At 48.6% G+C, this 22,282-nt stretch overlaps 1 protein-coding gene across 4 annotated transcripts in view; it reads right to left on the bottom strand.

Moving 5' to 3' along the window:
• Window positions 1–22,282, bottom strand: part of LOC138514243 (uncharacterized) — a 364,675-nt gene that overhangs the window by 327,803 nt on the left and 14,590 nt on the right. For all 4 annotated transcript variants that reach the window (XM_069629606.1, XM_069629605.1, XM_069629604.1 and 1 more), the window contains exons 2-3: window positions 6,588–6,743; window positions 5,757–5,887 (exon numbers count right to left, since the gene is read on the bottom strand). In XM_069629606.1, coding sequence (XP_069485707.1) covers window positions 5,757–5,887; window positions 6,588–6,743 — 287 coding nt within the window. The remainder of the gene's footprint in view (window positions 1–5,756; window positions 5,888–6,587; window positions 6,744–22,282) is intronic.

A 22,282-nucleotide genomic window follows, 5' to 3' on the forward strand; every position in this document is an offset into this window, starting at 1 on the left:
CAGACCTGCGAACCCTGGTCGACGGCAATGGACTTCGACAGCGTCGAGGTCCGGGTGTTCACTTCGATCTCCTCGGCGGTCCCGTCTCGGGTCGGCAGCCTTTCGAGGGTCTGACTTCCAGGGCGCTTCGGCGAAGATTCAGCGGTGCTCGATGGTCCCTCTGAGCACGGGAAGAGGGCGCCTAGCCAGGTCCTCTCTCGGGTCAGTCCTCGACGATGTCGACAACCTTCAGTTTCTGTCGAAGCAAATGCCACAGCAAGTCTTCTTCTTCCAGTTGGACGTCGAGGATCAGCAAATCCAGTTACTCTTGAGTGGAGACTCAGCTTCTGAATGCTTCTGAACAATTTCCAGTGGTGAGAGGTCCCCAGATATACTATTCTGTCTCTCATCCACACTGCTGGCACACACACAGCAGCCAATCACACAGAAGGGCATTCATGCAGTCAGTCAGCCAATCAGGCACACAGTGCATTCAGGCCACACTCCTCCCTTTCAGACACTCACAACAAGGAATGTGGATTGGGACAAGTACCCAGCCATTCAACACTACACACTGCATTCAGGCCAGTTTCGGGCAGGGCTGTCTCAGTCTTTGTCTCTCATGCCAGAAACCAGACAACCACAACAAGGAGTGTATATTGGTCACACACTCCATTCACCCAGGTCCCACCCACAGGAGGTACCCACAACATACAGTCACTGGGAAGGCTCCAGTCAGTCTAGCTGGGCCTTCACAACAACACCATATATGGAACTTCCACCCAACAGCCAGTCAGGGGGAAGGGACAGAGTCAGGGCTTCCCAGGACTTTGGGAAAAACAAGATAACAGGCAATAGAAAGCAAGAGGCCACAGGGGCCATCTTGTTTCCTATCAGGAATCAACTGATTCCAATGGCAGGGCCTGGGTATCCCAAAATGGAGGACACCCAGAGCACCTGTCAAATTCAGCATGGAGCTGCCACCAGCCCATACCCTGCTCTGTGGGCCACCCACAGGTGCCCAAAAACATACACTAGGGGCACAGGGTTGTACCCCTACCCATGGGTGCCATAAGGGTATCCCATGGGTCTGTTCACCAAACCAAAAGAGAGCTGCACTGCAAGGAGTCCCTCATGGACTCCTGGGCAGAAAACATGACAGAACACACGGTAAAAACAGAAAAAGGACAAGGATTCAGAGGCCCTGTCCCTCAGATGCATTTCCGGCATCACAGTCGGTCAGCTCTTTAGGTTTGAATCCTGATTCAACATCAATCACAATCTTCATTCCTACTGCTTTCTTTACAGTCTTCTTATATTGTGCGATTATCACCCTTATGACACAGAACCCAAACATGATCAGCACCAACAGGGCTCCCAAGAACTTGAAAATATTCGCCATCCATAGTGGAACCCATGAGAAGATTGACACACACCAGCTATCATCAGCAAGGTCTTCCACTTAGTCTTCCATCTTGACGTGCAAGTCTGTCAGCATCGATACAGCCTCTATCAAGGTGCCATTCTTGTCGCCGTGAGAAAGTATGAATTTGCAACATGATTCTCCGATTTTGGAACAAACCCATCCATAGCTGTAATCATATCCAAGACATATTGGTTCTGAAAAGTCAACAGGTGTATGGCCCTTAGCTCCTCCTTGATAGCATTGAATTACTTTATGGTGGTGCTGATCGTCTGCAGAAACTCCCATCTGTTGATTTGTAACCACTTGGCATTCGCCATCATCTGGATCCCAGGCATAAAGAGCCCAGGCATAAAGAGAACAGTAGAAACTGAAGCAGTATTGCTGAACAATATGTTCATATGGAATAGCAAAGGCCTTCAACGATTTGGCTAAGAAATAGTTCTCTCTTCATTCAATCAAGGAGTTCAGCAGATCCCTTCTTCCGAAGGTGAGCATCTGCTTTTTGGAAACTCGCCAATGTACAGGTCACTCTTCAGCATCACCAATGCTGGAACATGAACAATCGCTATAGAACACAGTCCTCCCCAATCGCTTGGTCGCTTCATGTATGCTCTGGAACCAATGGCCCTTTGTGAATGGAGCTGGTAAGGTTAAGATGTATTCCACTTTCTTCCAGAGTGGCTCAAGAGGTTAAATCGTATTTAGCGGACCATCAGACACCTATGCTTCTGGGGCATGGCTCAGCATAGAAAGCAACACTAAAGAGCAGTGTGTGGTCTAGTGCCTGCCAAAGAACTTTCCCCACCTTGAAATCCAAACACTCTGATCACAAGAGAAACACTAAAGAGTGATGCTCACTCTAGTGTTTCAGGTGCAAAGGAACACACCAAAAATGTACACTTTGCGTTGGGTCTAGACAATCCCAGCAAGGCACTAGCATGCGGCCTCACCTTCCGTTGCATGGCACCTATCTTCATTTACTCGAAAAGCCTGGAGACTCCGTGAAATGGAAAAATAGATGAAGGTATTGGCGGAATGGATGTACGAATTTTAAAAGCTTCCTCCTCCCTTATGTAACATTCAATCTAAATTGTATGGAGGTTAAGATAAGTGTGACATGAATTATGAAATTTGTAACGCATTTTACATTTTTAGAATTGCTCAAATCAACTCATTATGAAATCTTGTTGTATATGTATTAGCTGCCTCTGTTTTAAATGATTGGTTAATACTCTGATAGTGTATGAAATTTTGATGTACTTTATGGATTTTTTTCTCTTCTCTTTTCTAAATCCGAAATAAAGTATCTTACTACTACTTACGAGCATATCATTTTGCATCCATATGAACCAGTGGAAGCCAAAAAAACCCACACGTAACAACCAGCATTGTCTTTTTCAGTTCGCGTCCTGCATATTGCCCAAAATACCAATTACCTTGCCTTTTAACAAAAATGCTTAGAAAGCATTAGAACATACATCTTTTTATTCCTGGCGCACAGACATGCACTGCATTTACACCTGGATGACATGCAGTACAGAGACCTAAACTGGCAGCCTAACCAAAACCCTTGCAGTCCTACCCGGAGCCCGATATCCAGCCCTCACTGCCCACTCTACAGTGGAGAGGCGGCGGCGTACCAACGAAATGGCCGAGAGCGGGGGAAGCAGTACGAGCGTCAACACCCGTCTGAGGGCAGAACTGACCCCTACATGATTAGAGGAAATATAATTAGTAACAAATTGAGTCACTGGGTTAGCTCGTTCTGTCTAAGCCCAGATTGACTTTAACAAAATACAGACAATCAATTTATTCAAAAATTGCTTCTACACCTAAAGTCCCTACATATGACTAAATGTCCCTATAGAGTCTCACTATCCCTTTTGTTTGGGGTATTGTCCCTGGAGAGCACTGCTGTAACGCCTGTCTAGGTTAGGGGATAGTTAAGAGGCTCACCCGATCCTCTCTCACTACTTTTGCTAACTTCTAAAAATCAGTGCACACTGATTGGAAGTCTCGATACTTAGCTTTTTATTTTTGTCGTTTCCATCATGTGCGTCTCCTCAATACCAATTGCAGTTTTCGCAAAAGTGTTAACGCAATCCACCTCTTGGATCGTTTTGAATTTGTATTTATTGGTCACTTATCTTAAAATGATGCAATTCTACTAAGCTTGCAAATCATTTTTTATGTGTCTCAGTGGTCAGGTCATCGCCCTGAACCTCCATTTTGTGAACCGATTTTTTAGCGGATTTGGGAACCCTCTCCGCTTTCTTCAGGACATTAACTATGACTTAAGTGGCCATGTTCTGTACATTAAAAAAAGACAGTCTTCTTATTTCTTGTCTTGTTCCGTTTTCAGTTTTCTGGTCTAGGGAGAGCATCTCTTGTTGCTTTAAAATTGACATCTTTTTAGTTTCCAAGTACCCTAAAAGGGAATACTCATAAAGAGGCACTAGAAGTATCCATCTATTCAGATCTCAATTTGGCATTTATATATAGATTTTTTTTCGTGAACACATGACTGTGAAAACAAGCGTAAAACAATCGCACAGAAAGTGTGAATAAAGAAGAATACAGATTCTTGGTACACCAAACTGTATCCATCTACGGTGCTTAAACAATAGAGCACTGCAGCTACACAAGCGCTAGGGAATAGGAAAAGAAATAAGACTACGCGGGACAACTCCCCTGGGTAACGTGATAGTGTGTATATAGATGAGTTTCCAAGATGGCCGCCGCCACTGGAAATCGAAGGGACAGATGAGAGCGCCTGGTAACGCTACATAAAGGTAAGAGTGAGTCCGGCCTTACATACAAAGCGGGAAGCTCATTATACACGTTTTTGTATTGGTAGAAATGTCCGGGAATCAGTGGATAAGAGCGGGTGGATGTTTAGCGAGGCTTGAGGCCTCATGACGGTTGGCTGGTTGAGAACAGCATAAAAATGAAAATAAACCGCCCAATGGGATAGATTAATAATAACAAAACAATTAAAATTGGAAATGGCAAATACTGCAAATGATTCCATACCACATTATCTCATTTTGTATGCGTTACCACTGATGGAACAGAATACTCAATAAAGCAACAAGACATTTGAGGGAAGTGGAGCAACCCACACCGGATTCATAAGGAAGAACACTTATAACAGCATGAATAAGAGCAGATAATATAGAAGTGGTAAGGAGAGCCTGTAGAAAATAACGGCCTAATGGATATTAAACAGAATGAGAATATACTAACCTTGGATTATTGATCCATAGGGTTTTTGCGGCATAACATTCCCAGTAATCCTAAAACCAGGATACAGGAGAAGTAAAAGTGTGAATCCAAAGAAGACTGGTGAGAACAACCTTAATCAGTCACTAGCTATATATAGATGCCAAATTGAGATCTGAATAGAGATAGATACTGCGGGTGCCTCTTTACGTGTATTCCCTTTTAGGGTACTTGGAAACAAAAGACATCCATTAAAGGAAACAAGAGACGCTCTCCCTAGACCAGAAAATGGAGAACAAGACAGGAAACAAGAAGGCGGTCTTTTTTAATGTACAGAACATGACCACTTAAGTCATATTTAATGTCCTGAAGAAAGCAGAGAGGGTTCCCAAATCCCCTGAAACCGATGACCCGACGCAATGACTTGACCCCGAGACACAAAATGATTTGCAAGCTCGGTAGAATCACATCGTTTTAAGATAAGTGACCAATAAACACACATAAAACACAATCCACCTCTTGGATCGTTTTGTAACACTCGAGTTGCGAAAACTGCAATTGGTATTGATAAAACACATGATGGAAGCGACAAAAAAAAAAGATAAGTATCGACTTCCAATCAGTGTGCACTGATTTTTAGTAGCTAGCAAAAGTAGTAAGAGAGGATAGGCTGAGCCTCTTGACGATCCCCTAACCTAGACATGAATTACAGCAGCGCGCTCTAGGGACAGTACTCCAAACAAAAGGGATAGTGAGACTCTATAGGGACATTTAGTCATATGGATGGAATATAAACTGGCCCTTGACCAATGACCAATGACTACTGCTTCGACAAGCAGAAGAGAAAGTGGAGGGGGCAATGGGGTGGAGTGCAGGAGTGGGGAGGATGACAGGTAGTTGGACTGAGGGTTGTGATTATTCTAGTGATAAGCGCATGGCTAGCTGGCAGGGAAAGAGAAGTGCTAGTTATCTGCCGTGCCAGGCAGGCAGCGGTAGGAATCAACACAGCCCTTTACCTGATGGAAGCAATGAAAATGGAAATCTTAAAAGCCAAAGAATATGCCCCCGCCATGAGCACAGTCAATGCATAATGAGACATTACATGGAAGTCATGGAAGGAAAACTGCACCTTGTAGTTGTTGGAGACCTTGAGAGCCTCCACCTCATTCTCAGCTGTGATTGTGGTTTTGGTCAGGCAGCCTTCAGAGCCATGGGCATCATCTGAGTGATGAGTGCAGTGAGATGGGGTGGATGAGGTCACTGCAGAGAGGAGGAATACATTAAAAAACAAGAAGAAACTCCCCCCAGCTCATGCTGAGGGACCTTTCATTACCTAACCAAGGGATTTGGGTCCAACAGCTCAAATGCTACAACTCTGAGAAATTACAGGTTTCAAACTGGTAAATAAAACTACACTCTGCATGGTTTCCTTGGAGGATCCCCACAGGGACACTAGTGAAAACCCTCCCCAAGGGTCTTACTCTGCCAACAGACCTGTCTCATCCTCCCTTCAGAAGCAGAGAAACTAAATTGCATTCTTGAACCTAGAGGAACAGAGCAGATGCCATCAGCTAACAGACAATGCAAAGGTTGCAGTTGTATAACAACCCTGAAGGCACAACGTCTTGCAAACTGCAGTCAAGGCTGTAACAAACCACTACTTTTCACTACTGTGCCTGCGAATGCAGACAATCATTGGTTTGAATAAACCGCCACCCAGTGCCACGACAGACTGCTTTAAGCCAGGAGACTTTGTCAAAGGATCTGTTCCTTAAACCATTATGTTGCGAACATTACTCTGGGTAGTGGCCACAGATGCCAACTGGAGTATACACTCGGATATCAAACATGATTAAAGTGCAACACTACATTAAGTGACAGATTTAATCAGACTCGACAATTTTGGAATTGGGGGAGCAACAAAAACAAGAGACTAGATGATGACCCCCATTGTCCTCACCTGGTACGATCCGGGGTGTCAGCAGGCTGTGCTGCTGAGATCCAGAATGTGTGTCAAGTAGGTCCACTGGGTGGTTAATAACACAGTGCCTGTCGCAAAGAGATCCCCTGCGGTGATGAGGACCATCCACCCGCGCCTCCAACTCCCGGGGAAACTCTGGAAGGAAAAAAAAAAAAAAAGATTGATTACACATTTCCACAAACTATTTCTAGAGGTTCATGGACTCTGTGGTGCAAATCAAGAATGATCAGACAACACCAGGGTAAAGCAAGATCAATCTGTTCCTTCTACTCCCAAGTGAGGTGCCCAGAGATAACAAACGAAAGGCTGAACATACACTAGAAGCTACAGGCCAACAGGAATGCTTTCCCATCACTGAACCCTAAAAAGGCTCATCACCATGCAGGTCGGAACAGAAATCCGCAAAAGGCAACCTCATCTGCCAAGATCTTTGTCCTCAGAACCACAGGTTCATTCTTGGCCAGTCATACAGGTCTGATCTTGCCCCAATTATTTTGGAAGCTAAAAGTCATTTAGAGCCTGAACCGGTTCAAATTTCTGGTAGGAGAGAAGGGGTATGATACACGTTAGACATCAACTGATCCAAAATATAGCAGCTAGGGCCATCATGAAGTCCTAAAATTAGACTTGTAGTAACTGAAAGGCTAACCCCGAAATCCAAAAGCACGCACTGCGTTTCTTCAGATGTACTTGTTTGAACAGGATGCTGTGCCACTCCATACTCCTAAGGGCATCTTACATCGCAAGGTTTATCCCCATTTGTCACAACTGCAAATTTTGCCACGTCCCATGGTTGCCTACTTTTACAATTTGTAAATGTACCACCATGTATGACCGTCAGCAACCTCCTGGTTCCCTGCGCTTTCTACCCTCACCTCAATGCCATCAAGCGCCAATTTTTCACACAACAAATCTACTTTGGCATCTTGTTTTTCATCCATCTATTCAGGACAATAGTTAGCATTCCCATTCTCGACCTCCTTCGCTCAACCCGACAAGCACATCCTTCTTTCCACCTCTTATTTTCCTAGGTCTTTAGCCGTTGGTTTTTATTAATGTTCGATCCATGTTTAACAAAAACTACTCTTCACACATTTCTTCAAATAAAATTCCACAAATAAAATTCCAGTTTCTATGTATTATTGAAACGTGGCTCTCCCCTATGGACTGTCACCCCGGCTTCATTTTCCACTATAACTACTGGATTCTCAACACCCTGCCCACTCAGAACTGTTATTTTCCATCACCCTTAATTTACCAAACTTCTTCCCCCACTTGAACTCCCTACATTTCTCTTTTGAAAATCATTTTGCTATATTCTCTAAACTTTACCGATTAACTATTATCCATCGGCCTGCAGGGTCTTCATCCACTTTGTGATGTTGATGTCCTCCTATCCACTAGCCTTCCTCTTTCATCCTTCTTCTCCGGAACTTCAAATCTCTCCATTATACATGCGTCCTGTTCTTTTCTTCCGATTCTTCAATCATTATCTTACAACTTTACCCTCCTCCACCCCTCACATACTTCTGGTTCCACTCTCTCATTTTCTCATCCATTCTTTTTCCTCCCCTGTCGCTTCTCCTTTCCACTCCTGCCCACTTCCTTCTTACTTTCTCATTCTTCCCTTCAACTCCCTCTCCAGCCACCTTTCCTCTTCGCCTCACACACGGTGTAGTTTTAAACAATTCAATGCTTCTTCCTTTCCCTCACTTATCTACCCCCTCTTCCATCCTCCAACAACGCTCTTACTACTCTAAACTCCTCTGTTATCACTACTCCGATTCATCTGCTCCTTCTACTGGCCCTGATCACCCTCAGCTCTGATATCTGTTTGTCCGTCTTGTACCGTTACTTGTGTGCCCAGAGGCCCATGGGCATGTGGCGTGTTACAAGAAATAAAATAACCAATCATTGAGCTCAGCTGATCTATTTTCCCCTCTACGTCACATTGCGACGGAGGAAATCTCAATCAGCTTCTGACCACAATCAGCTTCTGACCACAATTTACCTTCATCTATACATTCTACTTATGAGACAGTGCTTGCTGCTGCTAAAAGATTTTTTAAATACAGCATTTCTCAGATCTTATTCTATCTTACCCTAGCCAATTATTTATGCAGATCACCTTCTCCCTTTCTATTCTCCCGACTCTGCTCACCTCCTTGCTCTTCAGATGATCTTGCTCACTACTTTACTAATACATTCCTCCAGCTATGCTCTTCCCGGTCCTATGTGCCAGCTTTCCACCACAGTCCCCCTTGGTCTGCGGTTCCTTCCTTTTCCCATACTCTATCTCTACTCAAAAACTCAAGATAACTTCCTTTCTCCATCTCGCACATCCCACTTCCTCTCCTTATGAACCTCTACTCTTCTTATTCCTAAAATCCTCCCTTCGCCCATCCCTCATCAGGCTATACTCCTAAACACCTTCTCCAGCATCTTCCCTTATCGCTTTAAGCATGCAACTATTACGCCAATTCTCAAAAAACCTGCACTTGATCCATCTCTCCCTTCTAACTATTTCCCCTTCTACCCTGTCTTTCCAAACTTCTTAAAAGGGTGGTTTAACAAGTTTGATTTTCTTCGTCTGCATTCATTACTTCCTCCATCTGGCTTCCAACCTATGTACTCAACAAAAACAGCACTAATCCTGCTCTTAGCAGGCTATCTGAAACATTCCATGATTCTCGCTCTTCCGGATCTTTCTGCAACTTTGGGGACAGTGGACCACCCCTCTCTTTTCTCTGGCGCTGTTCCATCTTGATTTTTCCCTTCTCTTGGATGGCTTGTTCTCGGTCTCCTCGTCTGGCACTCGTTCAGCTCCACTCCCTCCATTTGGTGTCCCCCAGGGCATTGTTCTTGGGACTACTTCTCTTTACACCCATCTCCTATAGACCATTATAGATAAATCTGGATTTGCATATTTTACATAGATGATTCTCATATCTCTGTCATTCTCCAACGTCAGCAATAAATCTTTATTCTTCTCTTTCGAAACGGCCTACTTGATATCCAACACTGTATGTACTCATGATACCTGCACTTAAACCGTCTAAAATGGAAGAACTTTCCTTTCCATCTTCAATCTCTCCCTTCTCACCCATCTCTTTCCTTACACCCACTCAGCTCTCTTTTTCTGACACTGCATGCAATCTTGGCTTGATCTTTGATTCTTCACTCACCTTTTCTGCCCACATTCTATCATCTCTCAGAGCTGCCACCATCAATGTTTTAGTATCTGCAAAATCAGACTAGTTCTTTCTAGCTCTGCTGCAAAAAATGCTGGCTTCCTCTGTTTTTGCAGCTCTTACTGTTCCTCTCCGGGCAGACCGCCTTGCTCTGCTCGATTTACAACCACCCCGTTCAGATCATTCTGTACCCTTAATCTCGTTCTTCAATCGCCTCTGCCTTGCACACTCACGGCTTTCATTCGAATCCAATCTTATTTTTCACTTTCACCAACAAATCTCCACATCGTCTAGATATGCCCGTGGTTCAGATCACAGGTGAACGAACCTATGTGCAGTACATGCATTAACTGAGGCCGAGTACGTTTCAAAACTTGTTCCCTCAGGACCGGTTCATTACATTGGAGGAGCTTAAGGGGAATGGGGGGTGGGGGTGAACTTCTCCATTGAATGTCCTTTTGCATTTTTGGAGTTGGATATACCATACAGAGGATGTTTGCTACTTTTTCCAGGGCACCCGAGAGGTTTCCCCTCTTTCACTTTGCCATAAAAAGAAGGAGGCTGGGACATTAGCTTTAGCTATATATTCTAGCATTTTGGAATGAGTGGCGCGAAGGTCAGACGCGGTGCATGAAAGGTGGGAGGAGACACTGGGTACTCCGGTATTGGACAAAGTTTGGCAATATCGCTGTAAACCAATGCAATACATGGCCCTGAATAGTAGCTATAAGTTGATTCCTTTTAAGTACTTACACCAAACCTACTAGACACTGGTGGCAATTCGCAGATTCTTTCCGGATAGGCAGGGAGGTACGAGATGTCATCATGTTCCAACCACCTTCTTACACATTACATGGCAGTGCCCGCGAATTAAAGAACTTTGGGAAGTGATCTTTCAAATACTGGGGGATATAGAAGGGAAACGACTGGAACCGACACCATTACTTGGGTATAAGAAATCCGAGGGCTTGCAAGACGCCTGGCCAGGGTATTGTCTGCACTGGCCAAGAGGCGGGTGGCTATGGCATGGGGGAGTAAGGGCACACCTACGAGTAATTTGTGGATGCAAGATATAACCCATTTTTATGAGATGGAGGATATAGACTCAAGAGACAGATATATGGGGACTGTTGAGGGTCAGTCAGCACCCCCATGCGTGCCCGTGAGCCCCTCAACCCACAGCCTTCACTCGGCACACGTCTGTGCAGTTCGGGCTCCCCGGTCGCTCTGCGGCGGCCAGGAACGCCCCGTTTATTTAAGCCGCACGCGGCGACGTGCAACGTCACGCCGCCGCGTGCGCAGGCCCTCACGGGGCAACGCCACACTCCTCCTTTTTCGGGAGGAACAACAATAACACACACTATTGCACTGCACACCAAACAACAACTGACAACTCAGAGCCCATGCCCCTTTAATAGCAGCCACCCGGGTCCCCTCACTCCGGAATGCACACAATCGGTCCTAGCACATAGTCCCCGAGGTAGGCAGGTTTCCCTCGCCCAGCCCTCTGGGGGTACCTCCCACCTACCTCCACCGCAGGGCTTCCCATCGTTCCAGTCCCTTGATCTGGCGACACCGGGATTACACCCCGGTGTGTGCCTTCATCCGGGAGGTCCACCTCATCCGGGTCCGGCGGGAGCTCAGCTCGAGAGTCACCCAGCTTCTTAAAGAAACTCACATTCCGAGTGACGGCCGATTTCCCATCCGAGGCCGTCACCATTGACCCTTTTACGGCTACCACGTCCAGTGGCTCCGGCTCATACGGGAGCGAGAGCTTGCCGTGAGGATGTCGATTCCGGATCAGTACCTAGTCACCCGGCTCTAGCCGCTGCGGGCGGAGACCCCGCCGCAGATTCTCCTGATTTGTCCGTGTCTGTCGCTCAGCCTCCACCCGTTGATCATCTATCGCGCCTGGCTCCTTTTCTTGTACCTCCGGCAGGAGGCCTCGGGGGCATCGTCGGAATATGACTTCAGCTGGGGCAACCCCAGTCGAGGCGTGTGGGGTGGTGCGGTATACCCTCAGGAATTGATATAGTGCCCGCTGGAGGGGCTGGCCCTGCCCTTGGGCTATCCGGAATGTTTTATTCAGTGTCCTCATCCGCCGTTCCGCGTCCCCGTTCGCACGGGGCCACAGCGGGGAAACCTTCCTGTGTATCACTCCGCAGCTCTCCAGGAACTCCGAGAACCGTGCACTCTGGAAGGGGGACCCCATTGTCCGAGCAGAGAGTCACTGGAAACCCATGGGTGGCAAAGATCTTCTCCACTGCTCCCACCACATGCTCAAATGCCACTGACTCAACGAACTCTACTTCGGGGTACCGGGAGTACTCGTCCACTATGGCCAGGAAGTGGGTGCCCACTGCTGTGGATCCAAAATCCGCATGTATGATCTCCCACGGCCGGGTCCCTCGTGGCATCACCTCGATCTCAGGTTCACGCTGCACCGGGGAGGCCGCCTGGCACCACACGCAGGCCGCCACGAAGTCGTCCACCTTCCGCCTCAGCCTCGCCTTCGTCTTGGCGGCTCCTTGGTGTCCCTGGTGTGCCAGATTGATTACTTCATTGACTTTGGAACCCGGCACCACCAGGCGATCGCCCCGCAGCAGAAGGCCTGACTCCGAGAAGGACAGCTCGTCCTTCACTTTCCAGAGTTGCTCTAGGGTCACTTTGGCCTCTTGAGTGCGCCCCGCCAGCAACTCCAGCACGGACTTCCAGGATCCCGACCGCATCGAGCTCCTCAATATTCGGAAGCACTCGTCGTCGGCCGCAGCTGCCTCCAGTTCTGGCAGCGGCATCGCGTTGGGAGTGGCACCCTCTACCACCATCCTGATGTGGTCATCGGCTTCTTCGGCGCAGGTGTCTTGCAATGGACCTCCACTCCCTCCCGGGTGTCGGGACAGGTAGTCAGCCGCGTTGTTGGCACCCGGCCGGTATATCAGGGTGACGCTATATTCCAAAAGGGCAAGCATCCACCTCTCGATTCTGGCCGGCGGCTTCGATGATGATCCAGCCATGATCGGAAGCAGCGGCTTATGGTCAGTCACCACCGTTACAGGTCTTCCCAGCACGTACAGACGAAAGTGCCTACAGCCCCAGAGGACAGCCAGGGCTTCGCGTTCTATCTGGGAATACCTCTGTTCTGTTTCGGAGAAGGCTTTGCTGGCGTAGGCCACTGGTCTGATCCTTCCATCTCGGCCCACCTGAGTGAGCACAGCTCCCAGACCGAATGGGCTTGCGTCCACAACAATTTCCGACTCAAGAGCCGGGTCGAAGAAAGCCATGGTGTCCTCTGCCGTCAGGGCACCCTTAATGTCCTCAAATGCCGACTGCTCCAACGGACCCCACTGCCAAGCTGTTTCCTTCTTTGTCAGGGCCCTGAGTGGCTCCGACCTCGAGGCCAGGTTCTGGATGAAGCGCCCCCAGTATGTCACCATACCCAGGAAGCTTCGCACGTCCAATGCCGATTCAGGCGGTTGTGCCGTCTTGATGTCACGGACTTTCCTCGGGTCCGTGACACACCGCCCTCCTTGAACACGAACCCAAAAAACTCACTGGTCGGGCGCAGGAACTCGCATTTGTCCTTGTGGAGGGTGAGTCCCAGCGACTGTAGCCTCTCGAGGGTCCTGGCAAGGCGTTTTAGATGTTCCAGCTCAGTCTTAGCGAAGACCAGGATATCGTCACTAATATTGAGGACACCCTCCAGATCTGCGAGGGCGCCTCGAATTATGTTCTGAAACACTTCGGCTGCTGATGATACTCCGAAGCTCAGCCGCTTGTACCGATAGAGTCCCCGGTGAGTAGTGAAGGTCGTGATATAGCGGGACTCCGGGTGGAGGACAACTTGATGGTATCCTGCTCGTAGGTCCAATTTGGAGAAGAACCTTGCCCCCTGAACTTCTGCAATTATGTCATCGATGGTCGGGGTCAGGTGCCGTTCCCTCCTGATGGCCTTGTTGGGCAGCCTCATGTCCACACAGATCCGGACAGAGTCTGGCTGTTTCGGTTTCCTCGCAACCACGATGGGGGACACCCAGGGTGTTGGGCCCTCCACCTTCTCGATTATGTCCAGGTTCACCAGGTTGTCCAATTCCTTGTCAACCTGGTCCCTCAGGTGGAAAGGGATCCTCCTGTGCTTCAGAGCCACCGGCTGCACCGACTCATCAATATGGAGCCTCACCGGGTCGCCATTCATCCTTCCAATGCCCTTAAAGATGGAAGCATACTTGTCCAACAGGTCGTTTATGTCTTCTAAGTAAACTGAGTATGCGAAACTCACGATGCCAAGAGCCTCCGCACAACTCAACAGGGTGTTGCTGCTCACTGGAGTCACGTAGAAACGGGCCTTGATCATGGACCCGTCATGCTCTACCTTTGCAACGAATGCACCGTCCAGCGGTAAGGGCTCCCGCCCACCAAATGCAAAGATGCGGGCCCTCGGCGTCGCCAGACTCGGTGGTGGTTTAAGCGCGGCATAGTGTCCTCTCGCCATTACGTTGACTGATGCCCCAGTGTCGACCAGCACCGGGACAGGCGAGCAGTTCACTTCCACGACGCATCTCGGTTGTCTCCTGCTCTTCCCTTTTAGGACTTCCATGCTGGAGACGAAGAAGATGTTTTCCTCGTCCTCCTCCCCAGCGTCCTCCGCCGGAGCATCCTCTTCCGCTTGCTCCACTTGAGCCACATTGGGCGGCCGATTCTGGCGAGGAGTCCAAGGCCGGGGTTGTCCTCTCGGAGTCAGTACCGGTAGGGCCGCCCGACATACCCTCGAGAAATGGTCGGGTAACCCACAGCGGCCACAGATCTTCTCCATTGCCATGCATTCAGATGAGTGGGGGAGGTCATAGCCGCACTTTTGGCATGACTCCACGGGTCTTCCCGCTCTGTCTCTGGCTGTTCCACCGGGCCTTCGCACCCCTCTACCGCCCCGCCAGACGGCGCACACCTCTTCAGGCCGCGCGGCGCGGGATCCGGCTTCCATTTTGTTGGCTCGGGCCTCGGCTACCTCATGACACCGCCCCAGCTCAAGAAAGCGGGGTAGAGTGAGTCCGGGCTCTCTCAGAACCTGTCGCCTCAACTTGCCAGATGAGCAAGCCTGGATTAGCATGGTCCCCATCATGTCCTCAGCATCCCCCACGCACACCCTTGGGAGAGGCGGCGCAGGCGACCATAAAAGGTGTCCAGAGTTTCATCATCCTTTTGCCTGGCCGACAGCATGACGAATCTCTCATAGTCCACGTTGGCAAGTGGAAGGAAGTGTGCGAGGAGAGCGGCTTTGGCTTGGTCGTAGGAGTTGTCCACCGGAGTCAACGATTCAAATATCTCCTGGACAGAGGCTCCCGCTGAGTATAACATAGTGGCTGTCATACTGTCATTGTCCGTCACTTGGGCGGCCCCGAAATACATGTCCAGGCGTCCGATCCATCTTCTCCACCGGGGGCCCAGGCTGGACGGGGGACCCGTGGTGTCAAATTCTGGAATGGGCTGCAGGGCTGCCTGCGCCCTGGCTTGGGCCATGGCCAGAGGAGTTGGTTGAGCGCCCTGCAAAACCCCAGGTCCTGGCTGATTCGGGGGAGCGGTGGCACCTACCGCGGGTCTCGGCAGTCCAGATGTCGCAGGTAGTGGTGGCTGCTGGGGATTCTGCCGAAATAGATCCGCCAAGCCTTCGTCCTGTGAATCCTCTGAGGTCGTGGCCGACGCACCCTCCAGGGCGCCGATGTCACTCATAGGACCGAGCGCACAGGCACCCTCCTTCCAGTTCTGAGGGCCGCAACTCAGTCCCCTCCCCACACTAAGAAAAGTCAGCAGACCGTGCCACGTGGACCCACCAGATCCTTTACTGCCACCACCCTCGTGATGATGAAGGGGTTGAAGAAAAATGCGACAGACAAGAACCGCCGCAGACCTCCTTGATAAGGATGTTCCAAAAATTAAGCTTGAAAAGTTGGAGTGGGCTGAGAAGGCCCAGCCACCTCAGCCCTTCTCCCAGCTATCACACGACGTCAGAGATCCACAACTGGTCAAAACGTCAAAACCCAGGCATGGGCCTGCAGGTTAAGCTGCCCGCAGTCAGCATGTCCAAAAATTGGGCTCGGATCACCTTCCGACTCCAAACCGGAGCTCTTGGAAGTTCCGCAACCCCGTGTGCAAAATGGCCGCCAGCCGCGTGTATGGTCCGCGGCCACGGCGTGAGACGAAACATCCGCGGATGTTCCGACGTATGAAGAAAAATTCCGGGATGGCTCTCACCGCCGGGCCCGGGCATCCAGTACCACTCGTCGCCAATGTTGAGGGTCGGTCAGCACCCCCATACGTGCCCGTGAGCCCCTCAACCCACAGACTTCACTCGGCACACGTCTGTGCAGTTCGGGCTCCCCGGTCGCTCTGCGGCGGCCGGGAACGCCCCGTTTATTTAAGCCGCACGCGACGACGTGCAACGTCACGCCGCCGCCTGCGCAGGCCCTCACGGGGCAACGCCACAGGGACCATATAAACATTACCTTCTTACAAGATGTGAAAACCTATCTTTGCAATATGCTACTGACCCAGACGTGTGAAATGTGCAATGTACTGTATATCCAAACCTTTCAAATCAGCTCTGTGGCAATAGCTACGATGCCATATGCAGCTGCAGAGACAGATTAATATTTCAAGTTGCCTATACCTTGCACTGTCCCACCACCGCTCTACATGGACCCCTTGTTCCCCGCAGAAGACACACTCTTACCCTGGCGTCGTACCCATCCTCCTCGCCACCCCATATTGGCATACAGCCTCCTCTCCAAAACCCAAAAACAAACCCCTTTCAGTAATGAGGGTTAAAAATATCCGTTTTACAACTTCTAGTCAGAAAGAAGCACATGGAAAGAAAATGCATTGCACGATCACCCACTTGTAATCATTGTGCCCCCACAGCATGAGGTTTATGCACATGTCCCCTTTTTAATCAACTACCATGTTCACTTCTTACGGGACATGCACATGTTCATGGCAATCGCCCTTACCCACAAAAAGGAATTGCTGCATTTATCTAGAGCAAAAAGAACTACTTAAATTATGTGGGTCTAGGAAGTTTGTGAAAAACGACGGTGCTAGATTTAATAGGGTGTATTTAATGAGGCAAGAATAGCAATGGTATGTGCTTTATAAAGTACTTTAACTATAATGAAGCAAGAATAATTCATATTTTAGGAAACACAATATCCTAAGGTTCATTTCATTCCAGAGTCAAAATAGCATTGGTAATAGTATTTGTTGTGCCCTATGTTGAATGTTATGTAAGTAAGATGGTAAGATAACTCAGTGGGTTGAGTGCTCCCTGCTGTAATCTGTCTGAGGTGCAGGTCGCAGGTTCAAATCCCGTCAAGGCCAACTCAGCGTTTTATCATTCGGAGGTCGATAAAGGAGTAACAACTTCGGTTGGGTGATGGTGCTTTGGTGAAAGGACTATATAAATACTGAATCATTATTCGTGGTATTTACCAAGCCCAAACTTAGCTGGGGAGCAATGGATTGATGTACAAAGGAGACACCCAAAGTAGGATGCAGGGGTAGCGGAGAAGCTGGGATGGGTAGCGGGCACTCCAGAGGACGATAAGCAGGGTTGAGTGGCGAGATGAGCGCAGTGTCCTCGTGTCCTTTGTAGATTGTATGATGGGCGTTCATGTTCCATTGAACTAGGACACCGTAAAGCGATACCCTGGGGCTGCAAATAGGCGGTCACTGTACACAGCAGGTCCTTTCCTTTGCCATGGTGAGAACATGTGGCCAAGCACGGAGCTAAAACGCTGCAATTTCAAGTTTTAATGTATGTACATCTGGAAAAGTCTGTCCTCCCACCACCCCACCCAAACATTTCAACGGTAGCTGCTCCCCTGGTTTTGACTATTGGCGGGGCGGAGGGTGGGGGGGGGGGCTGAAATCGTTTCCTACAAGGAAAAAACGATGGTCCTAAAAAGTGAAGATAGCAGAGGGATGACATGTGAGGGGCGAGACACAGAATGTAGGTGGTTGGGTATTTACCCATTCATTCACTGCCCCTGGACAAACTAATCCCTATTGCCATATTCACCTACTATCTGTCCCTTCCCACCCAAAATACATTCCCCGATTTCTCCGAGCTAGCCCTATCAAGCAGTAGCATCAGGCGTTGTTCTGTTATGGGATTGCCAGTGTTGTGGTTGGTTGTTGCATTCTTCAACGCGGCCAGTCATCGGTTGATACAAGCTATATATGAAATAGCACTGCCCTATAAACTGCTCATTTACTCCTATGAAACAAAGGCAAGTTTTTCAGATAATTTGTGTTGCCCCTATATATTGCCGGGTCTCTGATCCGTGCGTACAATTCCAGTGATGGCCTCTAAGTGGCGCTGTGCACGTGGGCCTTTTTTGCTGAAACGTTCTATTCTACTATGACATTGCAGGAGAGCAGGTTTTTCTTCTGAAACCTCGAAAACGATGGCAGGGGTTTTCAAAAAATTATTTTGAGAAATAATGGTTTTATTAAGTCTAGTCGAGTGTAATAAGCATAGTTTAACCAAGATGAGCAGCATGTGTATCCTTACACCTGAAGTCCTGTTATCAGCAAGCAGTAGTGAAGACAGCAGTGTTGGCTTGACTATAGGCCTTGTCCATGCACAGCCATCATAAGAATCAGTCAGAATAACGCTATCAGGGCGGCCCTAAACATACCCAGGCGCGCCAACAGCTCCTCCACCAGACGCAACATACATTGGCTCCCCATTGCACGGCGTATCGCCCTCAAAACACTTGTTCTTAGTCACAAAGCACAGAATAACGCTGCACTGGCATACCTATCAGCGCGCTTCAGCCAACACACAGCCTCCAGACCGTTAAGATCTGCACAAGCGCACACACTTATCCCCAGTTTCAAGCTTCAAACTGCCAGAGGCTCGAGCTTCCCAGTCCTTGCAGCGAAGCTCTGGAATTCCCTACCCAATGAATTTAGGAATATCCCTTCCCTCCAATCCTTCAAAAGGAAAACAAAACACTGGCTCCATGAGCAAGACGCTATGGCGGCCAGTCCTATGTAACACTGGCTGCATGCTGCACCTTCCGGCTACCTTGTATATAATGCATCTGCATACTACCCCTGTAAATGTTGTACATAATTTATATATGTTTATGTATACATAAGTGTAACCTCTAACTACCTGTTGTAACACTTTCTTGTAACCACCTTTCTAAACATGCGCCCCGATGCCCGTGGGCAGGCTGCGCAATACAAATAAATAAAATACAAAAAATATGCTCAAGTAGACTACAACAGCTTGAAAGCTGCGAGTACCTGTGCATATGATGGCTGTGCACGGACAAGGCCTATAGTCACGCCAACTTGTAGTCTTATCATTGGGGAGTACTTTGACATGCTTACACAAAAGCCAAAACTGTTGACGTTGCAAACGCTGGTTGTGAATTGGCATTAGAACAAAACATACCATTGAAGCGTTTGCCTGGCCTCTTAAATGCTCCAGGGATGGCTGGGTGGATCAGGCGAGGAAGTGAGGGCGTGATAATCGGCAGAGCGAAGCGCTCCTCCTCGGCACTCACAAGACCTGGTGCGGGTGCTAATCGATTGCGGCGCCAGGTCACAGGGCCTCAGAGTGCATTGGTTCGGGGCCGAGGAACCGTGCCCTTCTCCGGTCACACGCAGCCAAGGACAATAGCTGTACTCAGGGCAAACGGGGCCTCCTGTGGCCAGAGCAGCAGTTTCATGTAGAAGGGTCGACATGCCGCATTTCTCACTAGTTTAATGGCAAAAAAGTGATTGCATAACATTAAGACATGCAAACATGTGCGCAATTTGCTAAAGCCGTGCCCTGCGCATGGTCGTATGCCCGGGTCTTATGATATAGGCATTCGGGATAAAATAGGACAACGATCTTGGCGAGAAGGCAAAGAACGTGACTTGCGCCCGGAATCACACAATCCAGTCAAGTGGGGGAAGCGGGATCTAAAGGCAACTAGAAAGTGTACACTTTACAACTGCGACAGAAGGACAGAAAGGGCACTTGCATCGTGCCACACGCTGCACTGGGCTGACGCTGTGTCAGAAATATCCGCGTAGGTTCCCGACTCCACATGTCTGACGTGCAGTCAGGTGAAATCAAGCCTTCTGCTCTACACAGGTCGATACAATGGAGAACCGCGGAGTCAGATGACAAACATTTTACCAAGCGCCTGGCGACGAGTCCCTTCCCAACGGGAGCTATATATGAATGCTTGTATAGAGTTTTCCACTTGACTTCTGGAAAAACGTTTTAGAAGGTCCCTACAGTGGTCGAAGTGGGCGGGGGCCGTAGGGAGCGGTGCTCATCTATTTCTTTTAATTAAGTTTTACTGTTCCTCAACTTTTACTTTATAAAGAGACCGTTCCAGAATGGTTTTGTTTTAAAATAAATGTGTAGGAAGAAGTTGAAACTTGCACTTTCAGTGCGCTGCACTGAACTGTCCCCTAAACAGCAGGCGCATGTGTTTTGGGGTTTGTATTGTGCGTGGGAGGATAAGTGCCGATGGGGTTTGTGGGGAGCAGGGGAAGGCCATTAGGGAACATAGCTCCACTACTTCTTTTCGTACACTTCGACCACTGCCTATAGATAGGGGGAAATTAGTAAGAACTGGAGCAAGTACATCCCCAAGCTGAGGCGGCCGAAACATGTCTGGGGTTGCTTGTGTTTCCATGCCGAGGGGACCTGGCGTACCAGTTCGGGCAGGGCTGCTCCAATTAGTGGCAGAACCTGGCTTATTTGCAAATGGGTGGACCCCTTTTGTAATGGTGTAGACGGGCTAAAAAACGGTGGTGTGGAAGGTTGCCCAGAGCAATGCCAGTGATTTCAATTAATTCAAAACCTTCCACCCATCACTTTTTTGGTTTCAGCAAGCACATCCCAATATCAACTTGATAAACAGTAATGGTAGCGATCAAAATAAACCCGAGCACTCCCTGGAAGTCCACAGACCCCATAAATCTGTAATGGAATCAGAACAAACAAGTCGCATTTCAAGGCAACCTTCGCAGTCCAAGGTGACGGGACTTGTGTTGTAACACAGGCTGGGACAGAAAACAGGCATGAGCACGAATACAGTAAATAAAGGGGTCCACAATCGCAAATGGTGCAGTTCATTACTTTTCATGGCAATGTTTCAGTTACTAGGTAAGGGGGCTTAAATTAAAAAAAAAAAAAGGCTGCAACACTATCTTTAAAAGCATATTCAGTTGGGAAGAATTATCTAAAATACAAACTGCACGGTGCATCAGACTGGTCCCCTCAAGCATGTTGGGTCCGAAGTTCAGCATTAAGCTGTAGGCCAGTCCAGGCTGGCCCAGGGCAAACCTACCAGCAGCCACCAGGAATGTACCATGGCTGCAGTATTGATGCAAATCACAGTACTGGAGCCATAAGAAAAAAGGTACGAATACCCCAGCATAGATACAGAGCTCAAGAGTACGCACCACTTGGGAAATGCATGTATAACACATGGTTTGGGTGAGGAAGACGCATGTGCTGGCGTGGATAGAGAACACAATGGTTGGCATAGAAGAAAAGGATACATATTTTAAAAGGATTGTAGGGCAGGGATTAGAAGCTACACAAACCCAGGGCACTGATCATCAGCCTCCCATATGATACAAGTGCACAAGCCTGTAGACGTGGAGCAACAAGCAAGGCACACATACCATGGAGCAAGCATCTGCAACCTGCGATGCTCCAGACGCCTTCACTACAACTCCCATGATCCTAGCCCATTGACTGCGCCAGTTAGGGCTTACGGGAGTTGTAGTCCAAAACGTATGCACAGCCAAAGACAGCAAGACCCCCTGCTATATAGGATACGGATTTGAAATGCCCAGGAAGGCGCAGGCATCTCAACATGGAGGTTTGCAAAAGGGCCGTGGTTTTTAAGTGGTCCTGCCTTGCGAGGGCCTAGACACAAAAGACTGTAGTGTGCAATGTATCAATGGTCCCTATTGATATGATTGTCTATTCATATAGCGCCTGTACACAATGTGCTTCAAAGCGCTTCAAGGCAAGGGAGGGACAAGGGAAAATACCAGGGGCGTTGCTAGGGGGGGGGCTAAGGGGGCTATAGCCCCTGATCTTTTGGTTGTAGCCCCGGATAGAATCTCAGGAGCTACAGCCAAAAGACTAGCTAGCCCCCAGTCCCAACAGTTCTGACATCAGCTTAGCCCCGGGTCTTTTCCAGACCTAGCAACTCCCCTGGAAAATACAATGATATTCTTACAGGCCATGAACAAGTAAGGATGTGAAATGAACTATCATACTCGGCCTGAGGACATTTCAGATAGTGCAAGAGCTAAGACATCATTTCAGATAGTGCAAGAGCTAAGACATAAATAAGGAAGGAAGGGCGGGCGAGAGTGGGAAACAGACAGCAGACTACCGTACTAGGGCTGACAACATTTCTGGTAGAGCTGAGCCTGGAGAAAAACAAAAAGGTGAGG

The sequence above is a fragment of the Ambystoma mexicanum genome, chromosome 12 (genome assembly GCF_040938575.1).
Source record: "Ambystoma mexicanum isolate Mex_15411 chromosome 12, UKY_AmexF1_1, whole genome shotgun sequence".
NCBI classification, from domain to species: domain Eukaryota; kingdom Metazoa; phylum Chordata; class Amphibia; order Caudata; family Ambystomatidae; genus Ambystoma; species Ambystoma mexicanum.